The sequence below is a fragment of the Rhopalosiphum padi genome, chromosome 3 (genome assembly GCF_020882245.1).
Source record: "Rhopalosiphum padi isolate XX-2018 chromosome 3, ASM2088224v1, whole genome shotgun sequence".
NCBI classification, from domain to species: Eukaryota; Metazoa; Arthropoda; class Insecta; order Hemiptera; family Aphididae; genus Rhopalosiphum; species Rhopalosiphum padi.
The window spans coordinates 21,655,431-21,671,687 of record NC_083599.1 but is presented as its reverse complement, the minus strand read 5'-3'; the positions used below and the strand labels follow the sequence as shown (position 1 = coordinate 21,671,687).

At 27.5% G+C, this 16,257-nt stretch overlaps 2 protein-coding genes across 3 annotated transcripts; both read right to left on the bottom strand.

Moving 5' to 3' along the window:
* Positions 1-2,863: 2,863 nt before the first annotated feature.
* LOC132927642 (mitochondrial cardiolipin hydrolase-like) lies at positions 2,864-4,827 on the bottom strand. Its single transcript, XM_060992222.1, has 3 exons — positions 4,592-4,827; positions 4,403-4,517; positions 2,864-3,535 (listed from the first exon to the last, which is right to left on the bottom strand). Exons 2-3 carry the CDS (start codon positions 4,414-4,416, stop codon positions 2,923-2,925), a joined length of 627 nt encoding a protein of 208 aa, XP_060848205.1. The 5' UTR covers positions 4,417-4,517; positions 4,592-4,827; the 3' UTR covers positions 2,864-2,922.
* A 2,732-nt stretch (positions 4,828-7,559) lies between these two features.
* LOC132926495 (serine/threonine-protein kinase 26) lies at positions 7,560-15,039 on the bottom strand. 2 transcript variants are annotated; one of them, XM_060990862.1, is made up of 10 exons: positions 14,877-15,039; positions 11,212-11,436; positions 10,981-11,146; positions 9,818-9,975; positions 9,568-9,753; positions 9,348-9,493; positions 9,020-9,230; positions 8,702-8,908; positions 8,329-8,522; positions 7,560-8,254 (listed from the first exon to the last, which is right to left on the bottom strand). In XM_060990862.1, exons 1-10 carry the CDS (start codon positions 14,895-14,897, stop codon positions 8,242-8,244), a joined length of 1,527 nt encoding a protein of 508 aa, XP_060846845.1. In that variant the 5' UTR covers positions 14,898-15,039; the 3' UTR covers positions 7,560-8,241. The 2 variants fall into 2 exon arrangements, with proteins under 2 accessions (XP_060846845.1, XP_060846844.1); XM_060990861.1 differs by lacking the exon at positions 14,877-15,039 and adding an exon at positions 14,203-14,843.
* Positions 15,040-16,257: the final 1,218 nt, after the last annotated feature.

The following is a 16,257-nucleotide window of genomic DNA, read 5'->3' as shown; positions in this document are numbered from 1 at the left end:
TTACCGAACAACATTATCGTATCGGCGGAGACTCTGTGATAAAGACTGTTGACCGCCCACTCGCACCGCCGCCGCGTCCAATGAGAGTACGTTGTTATGCTACACGGGCTTGATAATACACGATACCGAATACCTTATACCTGTAAACGATGATGAAGGTATTTTATCATATCGTGGTGATAACGATATTATTTTATTAAATCGTCAATAAATTTTATTGTTTATACATTTTTAATAAAATAAGTCATTACATTTTAAAAGTGACGGTAACAAAATTTTCTCAAGTACCTACTATCAAATTACCCTACTACGCCGTTGTACTGTTTGTCATAATCTATGAAGTTATAAATGGTTATATTGTTTTTGGTTTTATCGACTCGTTCAATGGTTTTAAATTTATTACGTTCCACCAACAAAGTATTTTTCATGGATCTATAAACTGATCTCAGTACGATTTCTTAATTAGAATCTCCATTTAAACAATGTGACCAGAGTTTATGGGATGGGTTCGATGTGTGAGCTAATCATAGATTTAATACATAAGAATTGTCTTGTATTCTAGTCGATAAATTTACAACATGTACTATTTAAACGCTTATCTATATTAACTCAGTCATATTGAGTAATAAGTATAAATTTTAAGTTTATGAAATTATAATACTCATAACTTTTTGATTTGGATAGTTGGATATCAAAATTAGGAGCCAGCTCACTATTATATTTTATCATACAAAAATTTTCTTTAAATGTGGTGAAAAATTGTCAAATATTTTTAATTTTATTGTCTTGGATTTGGATTTTCTTTATCTATACTCATAGTATTTAATTTGAACTTTTTTTTAGATTATGCGTAATTTTATCTACTGGTTTTTTAAACTTGATTTCCCAAAATATTTCATTGGGTAATCCTTTAAAAATTTGATAATTTATTTCTTTGTAATATTTGTATTTTTATATTTCTACTCACTTTATTGTATTCTGATGATACGTTTAATACATAATATTGTTAGTATTCAACTAGTCATTTTGTTTGTTTGTATACATTTTCTCTGGACCTTTCAATTTTATATTCTGAGTTATAATTAATGATATGATATATAAAAGCGTTATTAACTATTTCCCATGTGGCCATATTAATGTTGTACATTTTATCTCTATTCCATCAAATATTTTTTTTCTTGGTTGTATTATGAATTATCTAGTACTATAATATTGTAATTGTATTGATATATTTTATAACATATATTTAAGTTAATTATTAACCTATCAATAATTTTTAATCATCTAGATATAAGGCTGGACAATTTAATATTTTTTAACTCAGTTAAGTCAAGTTAAATTAAAATCTAAATTAAGTTTATAGTTAAAAGTTAATTAAAATTTTCTATCAATTGAACTAAATTAAGAGTTAACCGAAATTTAATATTAACTTTTTAACTCAAGTTAAGTTAATTAAAAAAAAAGTATCTTGTTTTAATATAGGTAAAATTAAAAATATTGTTACCAAAAATTGTTCATGTTATTAGACCAAAGAACTATTATTATTGTATATGTTCCAAAAGGTAACAGTACACATTTTGTTAGCACACTTATAACTTATAAAATGTGTTCCAGCAATTTGTATACATATAATAGTTCACACAATTTTATTGAAATTAACTTAACTTGTATAAATCAAAATTAACTCAAGTTAATTAAAAGTTAATTCAAAAACTCCTAAAGTTAATAATCAAAAAAATAATAACTTATTAAGTTAAAAAGTTAAATTAACTTAACTTTAACTTAATAACATGTTAATGCCCAGCCTTGTCTAGATATTTGTGTCGACTATCTCAGACATATATTTTATATATAAAAAATGTAATCCTTAAAACTAAATTTATTTCTTGAAAACATAATTTTTCCAGTCTAAATTACATTAACTAAATAATTTTTAAAATTACGTTTAATTCTGATATGGTGTATCAGTGACAGAACCTAACGAAGGAACATGAGAAAATGAGATACTTGATTATACAGAGTATAATGTAACATAAATTGAAATAAAATGTTTATACAATACATTTTACTTGGTAGTAATACACAGCAGTGGCATGTATAGGAATTATTTTCACTGTGGAACAATTTACCACCAGCATGGTTGCATATACAACTGCAACATTTTTTAGGTTGTTGGGTTGTTTTAATTATGACATAAATAATACAAATAGAGGGATTTTAATTTATAAATACATATTTATTATTACATTATACATAAAGTAAATTAAGCAAAATGTTTTGATTGAATTTGAAATTTCACTATGGGCCCAGACCTGGGGGGGCTCTCCTCTATATCCACCACTAATACACAGAGCAAAGTGTGAAATCAGATTCGTTCAGTACACAAACACTCGGCAGGCCAAAGGATATTATTATAGATTTTATTAAAACTAGTACTATGTATATGGTTAGACTGTGATAATACAAAATGAAACTAGTGAAAATATAGGTTTAGGATATATATTTATATTATTGTAATATACATATAAATACTGGAATGGTGTGAAACAAACATTGTGAAATGTCATTACAGTATGATCTAATGAATATACCTTAATACAAAAGTCAATAATACCTTATAAAAAAAAATATTATAATAAAATTAAATAAATAAACATCAACATAATCTATTGTCTTAATTATTTTACTATTATGTATTAGTTATTTTTGTTAAAAATCGATCAACATTTCATTATGTAGTTTTGTTATACAAAATTTAGTAAATATTAAAATATTTAAATGTTAAAGCGCTGCTTTGTTTAAATTTGATAGTAAAATTTTTTGAATATGACTACAAAAAACTTAACTTCTTTAATACATTAAATATAAAATATATGTTTTATTTACATTAAACGCGGATTTAATATTCAAAATAAGCATATCTTATGGAATAAAAATATTTTTTTGCCATGTTTTTTCAAAACCTATGGAAAATGGAATTATCAAACTTGGTAAATCTGTTATTATAACACTTTCCCAATTGCCATAAGTAGCTTGATGTGTCCAATTCATGGAACCATGAATTAACCATGTAGAGTCGATAATAGCAAATTTATTATGCATATAACTATTAGAATAGTTTTCTTGGTATTTTAATTTAATGCCATTTTTCATAAACATTTTAATTTCATTTGACTGTACTAAAATGCAATTACTAACTATAATTCTTATTAATATTCCTTTTTTATGGGCAGCTACAATCTCATTTGCAATGGGCTTATTAGAAATAGCAAATACACATATATCCATTGACTTTTTTGCTTTTCGCAAACACATAATGATTTCTTTGGTTTTAACGCTTGAACAATTTGCAGATAAACAGTCGATATTAAATGAAAATCGACAGTTACAATTGGTTGATTTGATAGTAGGATCATAGAACAGTACTTTGGTAGAATTTTTAGGTCTTTTCTTTCCATAATGTAGCCATATTAATGTTAATGTAGAACTAATACATGATACACATATCCAACTGATCAATGTATTTGACACAAAACTAAAAACAAAACCATAAAAATACATATAATAATAGTAAATAAACAAATACTAATCTTCTAATCTTACAATCAAGATATCTAATTATTCAAAATTGATATGTTTTAATTACAGATTTATATATTAAATACTCTGTTTCTTAGTATAAAAGTAACCTCATGTGGTGACTAATTTTTATTTGGTTTAGACTGAACACACATCTCGATAAATACATTTTTGTTAACTTTTGGCATCACATTTCATTGTGGGTGTTGTATCTAAAAAAACTGCTTTATCATTTAAATCTTAGCAAAGTGCAAGTTAAGTTGTTTGGTTAGATTGCTCTTAGTAGTAGTTGGTATACCTTAGTAGGGCACTATGTAGGCCTTATCTACACATATTGCTGTCACCGTGTACAGAAGCGTAGGAAGCTTCTTTGTAACCTGAGGTTACTTTTATATAATACAGAAAATATAAATCTATGATTAAAATAAATATAGTTAAGAAAAATAAAAATAATATTCTGATTAATAAAATATTGTATATTGTGTATGCCATGAACATAGTATGTACCATTGTCTACATAAATTATCATGTTAATTACATGGCGATGTTAAAATGGTTTTAAATCATCAGATAATTTTTTTTTTTTATTGGTAAATATAACAACTACAGATATGTATTAATACATAATAATAATAATATAATATAAGTAATATGTATTATTATATTTAAAACCATTTTAATACCCCTATATAAGCAAAATAATTAAAAATAAGAAAAACATTTCAATTAATTATTTAAAATTAAATTAAATTGGTTTGATATCTTATAAAATATAACTTAAGACTTCAACTTAGTGACTGTCTGTATTATAACCATAGTTTACCTGTATCCCATCATGAGAAATAAATCTAGATATATGTAGAACTGATTGAAAAAGACATGGTATAAGACATGTGGGTACGTGGCTTCAAATTTAAAAAATAAAATCAAGATATAACCTGCGAAAAATAATAATTTCTGTGTTAGTTTATATTCTTGGATTTATTAGGTATATACTAATAGTAATAATAACATGATTAATGTCTGGGTTCGGCAACAACACTAGAAAACATTAAACGCGGTGTACGAATCGTCGGATCACAAATACAATTTTTTAAACATCTATATATTGTCTTAAATGACTTAAATCATTGAATACAGACAATGCAGTAACACTTGAATATTTTTTAGTAGTATAGGTAGTACGAAATACGAAATACGAAATACAATATGTAGCTACTATAAAGATTTAAGATTTGAATCTATTATCTACCGTCTGTAAAATGGTAAATGGTAAAAAACAGTTATTATCACTTTAAAATAAAAACGGATTGGGAAAAATATTATCATAGAACAATATGATAACACTGATAACACACGAACACAACATAATGTGATAGTAGGTTGGCTTACAATAAATTTACATTCACTGTTTCACTGGTCAGTGGCTACTAAAGTAAATTTTATTTTGTTTAAATTAAAGTTCTTCTGTATTTTTAAACTATAATATTAAATATTTTTATTCATTACGCAATAAGTGTCCATCTTATTTATCCAAAAACACAATTCGAAAAGACATTATTAAAATGTAAAGTATTACTGTATTAGTAAGCCATAAAATAAAAGTTATTTCTCATTACTTACTTATTATACATACATGTCCGTGTATATAAAAACGACATATACAATTTTGTAGCCAATAGTTGAATGTAGTGCAGAAGCTAAATTTTAAAATCAGCCTCACAAATTATTCTCACCAATATACTGGGTATTTAATCTATATATCATATTTATCATAAAATAAAAACCTAAAAGTTAACAATATGGACCTACCCAACTATCGAAGCAGATACCTATATTATAAATTATGATATCCTATTATTCTGTAATCTGTATAAGTAGTAACATTGATTTTTTAAGAGATTGTCCTAAAATCAATGGTTGTTAGTAGTAAGTACTTACCTAATACCTATTATCTATAGACACATTGTTATAATGGTACAACTAGGACTTATTATTATTATTATTTTTTTTTTTTTTGAGGAGCATAACTACCTAAATATGTATCTGAATTATAGGTATACAATTAAAAATTATTTTTTCAACATGGGCTAGTGTTGGAATAAGTTTGTCGCAATCATAACATGGTATTATGTTTCAGTACATTGTTTTATTTTTTTCCCGTATCAAACTGTATGCAGTCTCTCGCAATGGCGTGGTGAACGACGTTTGTCGTTTGTTTAATGCAATTGGTTTGCCCTTGAAATTTATGTTGAGCTTAAGAATTAAAATTTGTGTGGATGAATGTATAGTTAATTAATATAATATTTTTTTATATTAAATTGTTGTTGGCCTATGTCTTTTAATGAAAATTCTAAATTACTATACATTTTTAGATTATCTATTAGGTTGTAGGCCGTAGGGGTATAGTAGGTGGGTCATTGTTTAAATACTTTACTTAGGGTTTGAAATATAATCCCTAATATGTTTTCATATATATTATGACAGGGAGTTTATACAGACAAGTTTATAGTGTGTCCTACATTCTGGAGATAAAAGATATACAATTACCAAACTATTTATGAACATTTCTTAATTTCCAGTAATAAATACTATACGTTATGGTTATACACCATACGCGATACATACAACAATACAGCAAAGTACATTTCGTTACCCATGTACTAATGTACTGACAGCTGACTCCTAAAATAAAATATTTATACATAGTAAGATATGTTTACGACCAAACAATTTTACCCACCCAAAATTGTTTGGGGCACTTGCCCCAAATAAATAAGGTCGTAACGCTACTGATCCCCATGCTACGGGTCTCACTACTAATTCAGTGTTTTTATTCAATAGTTATTGTTACCCAATTGATGTTTTCGTTTTCTTTTGTAACCTAATATTTATCAAGTATATCTTTAAAACAAATAACTTTAATATGAATTAAGACAAGCATCAGTGTAAGTATTTATTGTGTTAAAAGTATGTATTTAGGAAAAACCATTTGAGAAAATTAGAATTTTTACACAACACTAGTTTTCAACAAAATCAATATTGTTTTTCTCAATTTCTCTTTTTTTTCAACTGAACTGTTCCAATTTCTATATGTAAATATTAAAAATAATCATAGTGAAATTATTTAATATAAGTGCCAAAAGAGCATTGACTATTGATGGTTCTCTTTATATTGGACAAATTTAATTTTTTGATACCTTTTAATGCCAGATCACACCAGAAATTGAACGATTCATATAATAGTAGGTACTTAGTTATAATTAGTATATTGTCTAACAAGTTTTACTGCAGGATATTATCCCATATATCTTTCCATACTGTATTATTTATGAATTATTATTATTCATTCAATATAAAATATTTAACATTTTACGGAAAAGAGTGGAAAAGTTTTTTGGACAAGTATAAAAATTAAAATCAAAAACCAATGAGATTGTATGAAATTCTATGTCCCTGGACGTCTAGCAAAAAGCAATAAATAATCACATGTAGCTCTGCTAAAAGCTAATGACTTAGGTTTTATATTCTTAATATTTATTGAATATACAACCACAGACAACATAATATAAAATAATAATAAATATATATAAATTATATGATGTCTGTTTACAACCATTATTGAATGTTGTGAGAATTTTCATGCTGCTTGGTGGCATTGTATGTTTTCATTTATTTCAAGTACGAAGAACTTGATCAATATTCTAATTTTATGCAAAGTTAGATTCACTGATTGCAAAAATATTAGCTGGAATCTAAAATATTGAAGCAAAGTAAAGTAGTTGAATTAAGTAAAATAGTACCTTCATAGGATTAGAGTATAAATATATATATTATATAATATAGATAAACAATAAAAACCATTTGGATTTTGGATCCAAATCATGTGTACTATTTTTGTATAGAACTGAACATCACTGTATCAATAGCATGTTTTTCATTACAGTGTTATACAAATAACATGAAATAATAAACAAAAATGTGATAATCCAATTTTAATAAATTAAATACTGTGTTAAACAATTATATTATATTGTATGCTTAAAATTTTAAATTTAATGAAGAAATAATTAACAACAATATAGAATTGGTTGTGGGCCATAAATAAAATATCTATTGATCTGATTTTGTAAAAATAAATATATAAGCATTTTTACTTTCATTTACTCTGATATTATAAAAATAATTTCAATTAATATTCTAAATTTTCAACAAAATTTTTTTTAAATATATTTACTTAACATAGTAAAAAAAAATATATATATAATATTAATAATAATAATAATAATGATAATGTGTTAAACGCGTATTCCTGAGGGTTCATAATTAATACTATTCATTTGAGTCGCCCTCACAAAATTTAACACTAATACCCTACAAAACATCTTAGGATCTGAATTAAACAAATTTATGACACATCAATCATACAACAGTTCAAAATATAAACAAAAAAAAAAAAAAAATTAATAATAATAACTAGAATTTAAAAACTCACAGTATAACACATAAATGAAAAAAAAAATAAACAAAATTAATAATAATAATCATAAGTAATTTTAAAGATGAATTTTATATTTATTGTCTGATTAAACTGATTGGCTAGAACGTTCATGAGAATACTATAACGAAATAATAATGTGAAAAAAATATGTTTAGCTGTCATCAATGTTTGTCCCTGTAAAATAAAATAAAAATTTTTATAAGTAATTTTAAAATAAACAAATAATTGAATTAATAATGTAGCACTACCTAATCATATGATCTAGCATGTTCGATATTCTCTGTTCTGATAATGATGGTAATAATTTGTGTATCATTTCCCTGAGAAACTGATCACTTATTCCTGGGCTTGCACGTTCAGCCAATTCAAAAGAGTTTTTTAACTCTTCAATAGCGTCAATCTTATAGGAAACATCATTTTTGTAACGATATCTCTTTTGTAACTGAAAGACAAAAAAGACATAATTATCTACACACAGAAGTTAAGTAGGTAATATAAAAAATTATTAAGTTGGGTAAATACAATGTTTTGTATACAAATTTTAAAGTAGTATTTTATGTAACGCTATTCTGTATGCTAATTAATTGCATCATATAGATTAACATAGTACTAGTAACATACCTCAGATATCAAAGGAAATATTAAAAGGGAAAGGCACGGAGACCAGCACGAGTTGTTATGATTTTGGTTAGTCTTGGGATGAACAGGCTGTTTCTTATTATCTGTATGTTCTGACATGCGAGTAACATTGCGTTTTGTTTCAATTTCTTTGGAATTTGAATTACGTTTGTCCAAATTTTTGGATCCATGAACATGAGAAACAATCAACTATTTTCGTAAACAATACCAAAATTTATGTTAAATTAATTATTTGTCACAAAAATATGAGAGCAATTAATTTAATTCAAAATTAAATATTGTGAAACAATTATTAATTACATTTGATTCAACATTATTGGATTTGTGATTGGATGATTTTTTAGATGATTGTAATGATCCATTCTGTTGAGTTTTCTTGGATAACAATTGAGATTGTGAAGCAGAGCTTGATTCAGGATTAGAATTTAATAAGGGCTTTAAAGAATTAGGTCCTCTAACAGTCATGATCCATGGTTCATCTAAATCACTGTCATTTTTACCAGAATCTTCCCTAAAATCAAAATAAACATTATACAAATTAAGGATAAATAAAATAATATAATATAATTTATAAAGCTCAAAATAAGACCATTAATTAGCTGTATTAATAATATTTTTTTATAATTACACATCTGAATTTTCTGATTCGGTCTCACTCTCTTCATTACGTTGAGATTTCCATTTTTTGTAACGATCAATAAGATCTACCAGATATGAACTTTTTTTAGCTTTTCTGATGAATGGAAATTTTAATAGTTCTTTTGCAGTTGGTCTCTAAAACACATTAAATTATATTGTACAAAAAATTTAGCTGTAAAAAATATTATAGTAGTAATATAAGAGCTTACGTTTTCAGGATCTTTATTTAAACACGCTTCCACAAATTCTTTAAATTGTTTAGTATAATTTCCTGTCAGTTGAGGAGGATTATTTTTTGGAATCAAAAATAATACCCTCATTGGATGTAGCTCAGAATTAGGTGGTTCACCTTTGGCTAATTCTATAGCTGTTATTCCTAATGACCAAATATCCGCCTATAGAATCAATATAACTTTTAATCTTTGACTCGAAACATAACACTTTAAAAAATGAATGAACCTTGGAATCATATGCAGATTGTTTAATAACTTCAGGTGCCATCCAAAATGGTGTACCAACAAATGTATTCCGTTTACTAGTTGTATTTGTCAATTGACCAGCAACACCAAAATCAGCTAATTTTACATCACCAATTTCACTTAACAGAACATTTGCCGCTATAAAATAGAATGATAAATATTAAAATTATCTTTTTTTATGATAGAACGCTACACCCGCATGTATTGTCTCAGTCTAACAAATTTAAAACAGTAAAAATTGTTTTGAGTGGAAAAGAGTCGAGAAGGCTACAGTCATAACTAGAGCGCGGATTTTTATGCACTTAAAAGTATCGAAATATGCAAAATTATGAAAATATGTAAGAATTTTTTATTTATTTAAAATTTAAAATAAAACTTATAATAATTAATTACTTAAATACTCAATATAAAAAATTTAGAAATTTTCTGAATTTTATTTATTATTAAAATGAATAATCATATGCATTTCAAGTTTTTCTTCTGTGAAGCTGTGTCGTTTATTGATTAACATATTTTTAAAGACTGAGAACGAACGTTTGACATCAACCGAAGTTATTGGGGCATATTTGAAGTTTACGTCGTAATCAATTATTTATTTTATAACTAAATATATATATAAATTATTATTTAGTGACTATGAAATTTAGTTTTTATTTTTCTACTTGACAAAATATTATTTTATACATTTTTTTAAATTTTCGCTTCAATATGCAATAATTTTTGAATTTTGCCAAAATATGCAAAAATATTCAATAACCTTTAAATATGCAGAAATATGCAAAAAAAAATTTCACCATTAGCTTCAAATCATGATAATTCATGGAGATAACTGACAAAAATCCAAAAATATTAAATGGAAAAAATATGCAATTGCATAGAAATCCGCGCTCTAGTCCTAACTAAGAAATTAAATTTCTATTACATAAAAAGAAGAACTTTGGATGTGAAACATAAAGAACTTATTTTGAATAAGTGATAAAATTAAAACAATATTTCACAGATAATGTTCTCAACTATACTTTATATCAATTTGCAGTCTTTATTAGCACTACAATCTGAGTAGTTCTATCCTGCGAAAAAACAGTTTTTGCCATGTCTTACATGTTACTATAAATGAGGGTGAAGCGTACACTTAATATTTACCTTTAATATCCCTGTGTAATTTTCGTTCACAATGTAAATAATCAAGACCTTTTAAGACTTCTCTAAGTATAATGGCAATATGCATTTCTTCAAAATTACCAGCTTTCATTAAATCAAGAGCTGACCCACCACCAAGATATTCCATAATAATCCATAGCTTAGTGCCCTAAAATAAAGTAATAAATATTTTTAAGTATAACTATTTAACAAATTTGAATGTATTTAAATTACTTTTAAATAGGAACCAAAATATTTGGTGACAAACGGACTGTCACATTGAGATAAAACCATTATTTCTTGTTGGATGTCTTCAATTTCATCTTCAGCCTCCTCCAGATCAATTATTTTAATGGCCACAATTTGTTGTGTTCGGTTGTCTATACCTTTGAAAACTTCACCAAATGAGCCTTTACCAATACGTTCTTGTTTGGTAAATATGAGCTCTGGGTCGACTTTCTATAAAAACATTAGATAACATTTGTAAAAAACATCAATGTCATAAGATCAAATAAAGTGTATAGTGTGTATAACACAATTTATGTTAATTTTAATACATAATAATGGTAATTAAAAGCACATAAGATAGTATTAAAAAAAAAATTAATAAATAATTATTATTGAATTTCTGATATTGCCCAAAAAATATAATAATATTAATAATAATTAGAAGCAAGATTTTTATGATGTTATATATTTGTTCTAGTGTATGGAGTTAAATGGAAGTAAGATATTATATTTGCAATTCATGAAACATCGAATTCATAGAAAATTTTTTTTTTCATAAAACGCACATTTAATACTTTAAACAATATTCTAGAATAAAAAATGAATATACAACATCATATAGGTATCTGGTATTTTAAAATAATATATAAAAACAACCTCGAATAAGGGCAATATTATTTAGTTGAATGATCAGCAATTGAAACTGGTGTTACATTATTTTAGTTTTGAAACCTTAAATTTCTTTGCTGTATTTTAAAATTGTCTTAATAACAACTTATAAATATACATACATATCTTTAAACGTCTTTAAAATAGTTTTTAATATATTGTTAATGTAATTGGTTTATTGTATTAGGTACAATTTAATAAACAGTAAATACTATTAAACTATACACCATTATTCTATGTTATCGTTATTAATGATAGGTACTGATAATAAATGAATACTTTGGGTACCGGTGAATAAATTATATTTAATTATTTTTATGTTAGTAAAAAAATTGGTCATGAATATGGTATTTTGTATACTTTAAAACAAGAATTGATAAATATTATAATTTACCATATTAATAATAGGTAAATAATGAGATAAATAACTAATTTAATTTAACAGACTGTATAAAATGTTAATATTTTGAAAAATATAATAATCAGTCATCATTAAAAAGTAAATACTACAACTGAAAGTCAAAATGATGTGCAGTGGCACATTGAAATAGGCTTTTTTGAGATGATTACATCAATACCAAAGTTAGTAAGTGGATTTCAGGCAATATATTTTAACTATTAAGTGAAAAAAAAATTTAGGTTAATTCATTATATTTTAACAAGGTTAATTAAATTTATAACTAATATTAATGGTCAGGTCTATTTTTAAGAATAGAAAATAAATAAGTAACATACTTTCATATATAATTTCATAAAGGGCTGTTCCCTCAAATGCAATTTTAAACTCTAAAATGTTGTTGTAAATGAATATGCTAGTCAGATCCTATACATAAATAACAACTACTAACTTAAGTAATTTCAGAAAATTTTTTGTAAAAAACACCGTTGCTTTAAAAATGTTTAACTTTAGTTTTAGGTATTACATTTCAATATTTTATTAAAATCTTTAGTTATAAGAAACAAAGTTGGAGTTTTTTAACCATTTTGATAACATTAATATGTGTGATAGATACACTACCAACACTATTGTGTAAGAATTTAGTTAGGAAAGTAAAGTTGATCAATGATTATTGATTATGTAAAAATTATTTTTTTTTTTTATATAAATTATTGAAAATTTCATTGAATAAGTTTTTATACTGTCAGTTATAACTTGTTTGACCTTTTAAGGATAAGGATAAAAATACTTAAGCATAAGTATATAAAAGGAAAATCGATAAGTTTTATTAATACTGAACGAATAAAAAAAAACTAAAATAAACCTATAAATGGCCTTGATAGGTACACTCCCATTACCCTTATGGCCTTACCAATCATTCAATATGTTGATGTTTCATTATCGGCTAAGAAATCAATAATAAATATTAAATACCTACTACTTTATGTAACAAACATTGTTATGAACCTACTCTTTTTAGAAAAAAGTACAGTTAGGTAAAAAAAATAAAATTAACAAATAAAATTAAAGCTAATATTATTAAGTTGCAAATATTTATAATTTATTGTCATTACCTAATTGCTTTGATTAGACTTATTTATTTTTATAAGATCTAAGAATTATATAACTTAACTTTCAAGTGGACTTTTGATTAGTTAATGTAATTATACAGTACATCACATTAAACTGATATTGATTAAAACATATATATCTAAAAAATCAATTATATTTTTTAGACAAAAACACCGAATAAGTTTACTGTTTACCCATTATTTACTTGTTTGCTATTTGTATTACTATGTAAGTACTTACATACATCACATATATTATCTATCCGAATGAAATGTGTAAAATAATGCATTATTTTTAATTCTTGATTACTGACAAAATAGAATATAGTGCTATGATAGACACCTACTTCACCACCACCTACCTGTTGTTTTATATTTTTATACTTTATGTAAAACAACAAGACGGTAGTGAATAGTGATAGCTTAAAGTTATAGTAATATACATTTTTAATAAATAGAATGTTTAACATTTAGGCGTTTTAGTTGGTTATTAGTTATTACCTATTTATTAGTTTTACATTAGGTGAACTAGGTACCAAACGTCATACCAATCAGTGGATACATTGATATCAAATATGAATAATCTCAACCAATTTGAAATAGTATGTAAAACCTATGTATTGTAACTCAATAAAGAACTATCTAATTAGCGATGATTCAAGGGTGAAATAATTTGAGTAGCTTTATGTGTTTGCCCTCTAAATGGGTTTAAACCTAAATACGATAGTATTGAGTATTGTTTGAACGGGGTTGTCTGAGAGTACCGTCAGACTGTGGCAGACGAATGACTTAGGTACTGACTGCGTACAAAACACTCACTTCGTTGAAAGCCATATCGTTGGTCATTTATGCAGGTGTTGTGCGTGTATTAGCGATGACAGTTATTGTAGTGCGACCCGACTATGGCGAGCGGACCGCGATGATGGTCTGGTAGTGGACACCGTAATCGTCGTTGTGTGGTAGTCCAATTGCCACCTTCGACTCGACCACATCATTCGAGGCAAAACGGGCCCGCGGCGGCGGCGTCTGCTCTCGGCTGTCCGCTGTCTCGAGGACGAGCGCGTCGCATTTGTCGCGCTCGGGGCGCCGTTTTACCGCGGCGGCGGCGGCGGCGTATTTCGCCCGCGACGCGACCGTTTTCCGCCGACACGCGCGTCTATCGCGTACGGAAAATATCGAGCGAAAATATAATAATAGTGATATACAGATCAGAACTTTTCGGTATCGCGATTTCGTTAGTCGTGCACACGTACGACACGACGATAAGATGATTGCAAAAAGGACGCGTGTACAAGTGTAATATGTACAGCAACTAATATCAATTATTATTATTTACTGTGCGTAAATAATACTATTTACTACGAGTCGCAGCGGTACAGTACTACAGTAGGTTCTGTTCAATTCGATTTTTCACCTCAAATTTGATAGTGACGATTGTAATAATAATAATAATAATAATAATAATAATAATAATAATTTGTTACCGTACGTACACAGTCTGTTGTTGTGTACATGACAGCGGCGGCGGCGGCGGTGGCGGTGGTGACGGCAATTATTATTACCTACACATTCCAAACCTCACCGGAATGCAAAGAGATTGTATGACACGGCGGCGGAGTGGAGAGGAGCCGAGAGCCGCGCGTCGACTGTCGCGTTCGGCGTCGACCGGCCTACGGGTTACGACGATTTTACACCTGTCCTGTCGCCGTACACCGCCGCCACACTGGCATACGCGGCACACAGAGGCGCGACGCGCGCACACACACACTCACACACACACGCACACACCAATATTATTACGCGCGATCGTATTATTATTATTATTAATTATTGTTGTTGCAGAATAGTAGTAGTTGCTGTAGGACCTCAATAGTCCGGCGAACGCGGTAGACTGTAACGGCACGTTTATTAATCCGTTATTAATTTATCCGAATTCCTGGAGCTTATGAATAATAATTACGGACGAATACCTACGTGTTTATTTATTTCGTTTTTATCCGCGGCGATTTCGTTATTCGGGATCCCCTCCGCCCGCCCGTCTCGCGATTACTCTGAGCCGCGCTCGTAATAATTTTAAAAACGATATCAGGTGTAGCCCATACAGTCTGTCGTTCAAAAATCGTTTCCAATTTAGGTATTGAAGTCACGAATAGCACGACTATAGAACAGAAGTTAGATATACCTACCCGAAAAAATAATATCACCGGATTTTACACCGATACGCAGCTAATTGAATTATTATAATATAACTCGACATTTTTTTTTTTTTTTATCACAAATGAATTGGCGCAACAACACCATCTCCTTGTCATCGCTTATCGCCCATCGAGTACCTTATTAAATTATATATGACATAGTCGACTTGACAATACAGTACAGTAGAAAAACCTATGGTAATCTCGACGACACTTGCGGTCTGAATCGGCCCGAGCTATTGATGAGGTTCTAAATCTCGTAAACTGTATTTCTGTCGACGAAAATATTATTGTTAAAAATAATAATAATAATAATAATAATAATCGGTAATCAAATTCAGTCTGTCGGTCTTTATCATTTCGTGTCGGAATTCCGCCCAAAGCCATTAATAATCCGTTTGTTTGGGTATATATATAATATATATATATAGGGTTAATTTTTTTCGTAATGAAACATTCAGTCGCCACACGGGTACGGCTCGGCAATAACGGACAGTAATAAATAATGACAATAATAGGTTTATAAAACTCGCGTTTTTATCCGCCGACATCAAATCATATTACGCACTCGAAAAGTCGTATAAATTATTATTGTCTGTTAATTGACGGTTATTTTTTCGTCGCCGAAATAATGGCTCTTACGACCGTATATTTTATACGTTGGCATATAGATTTTAAT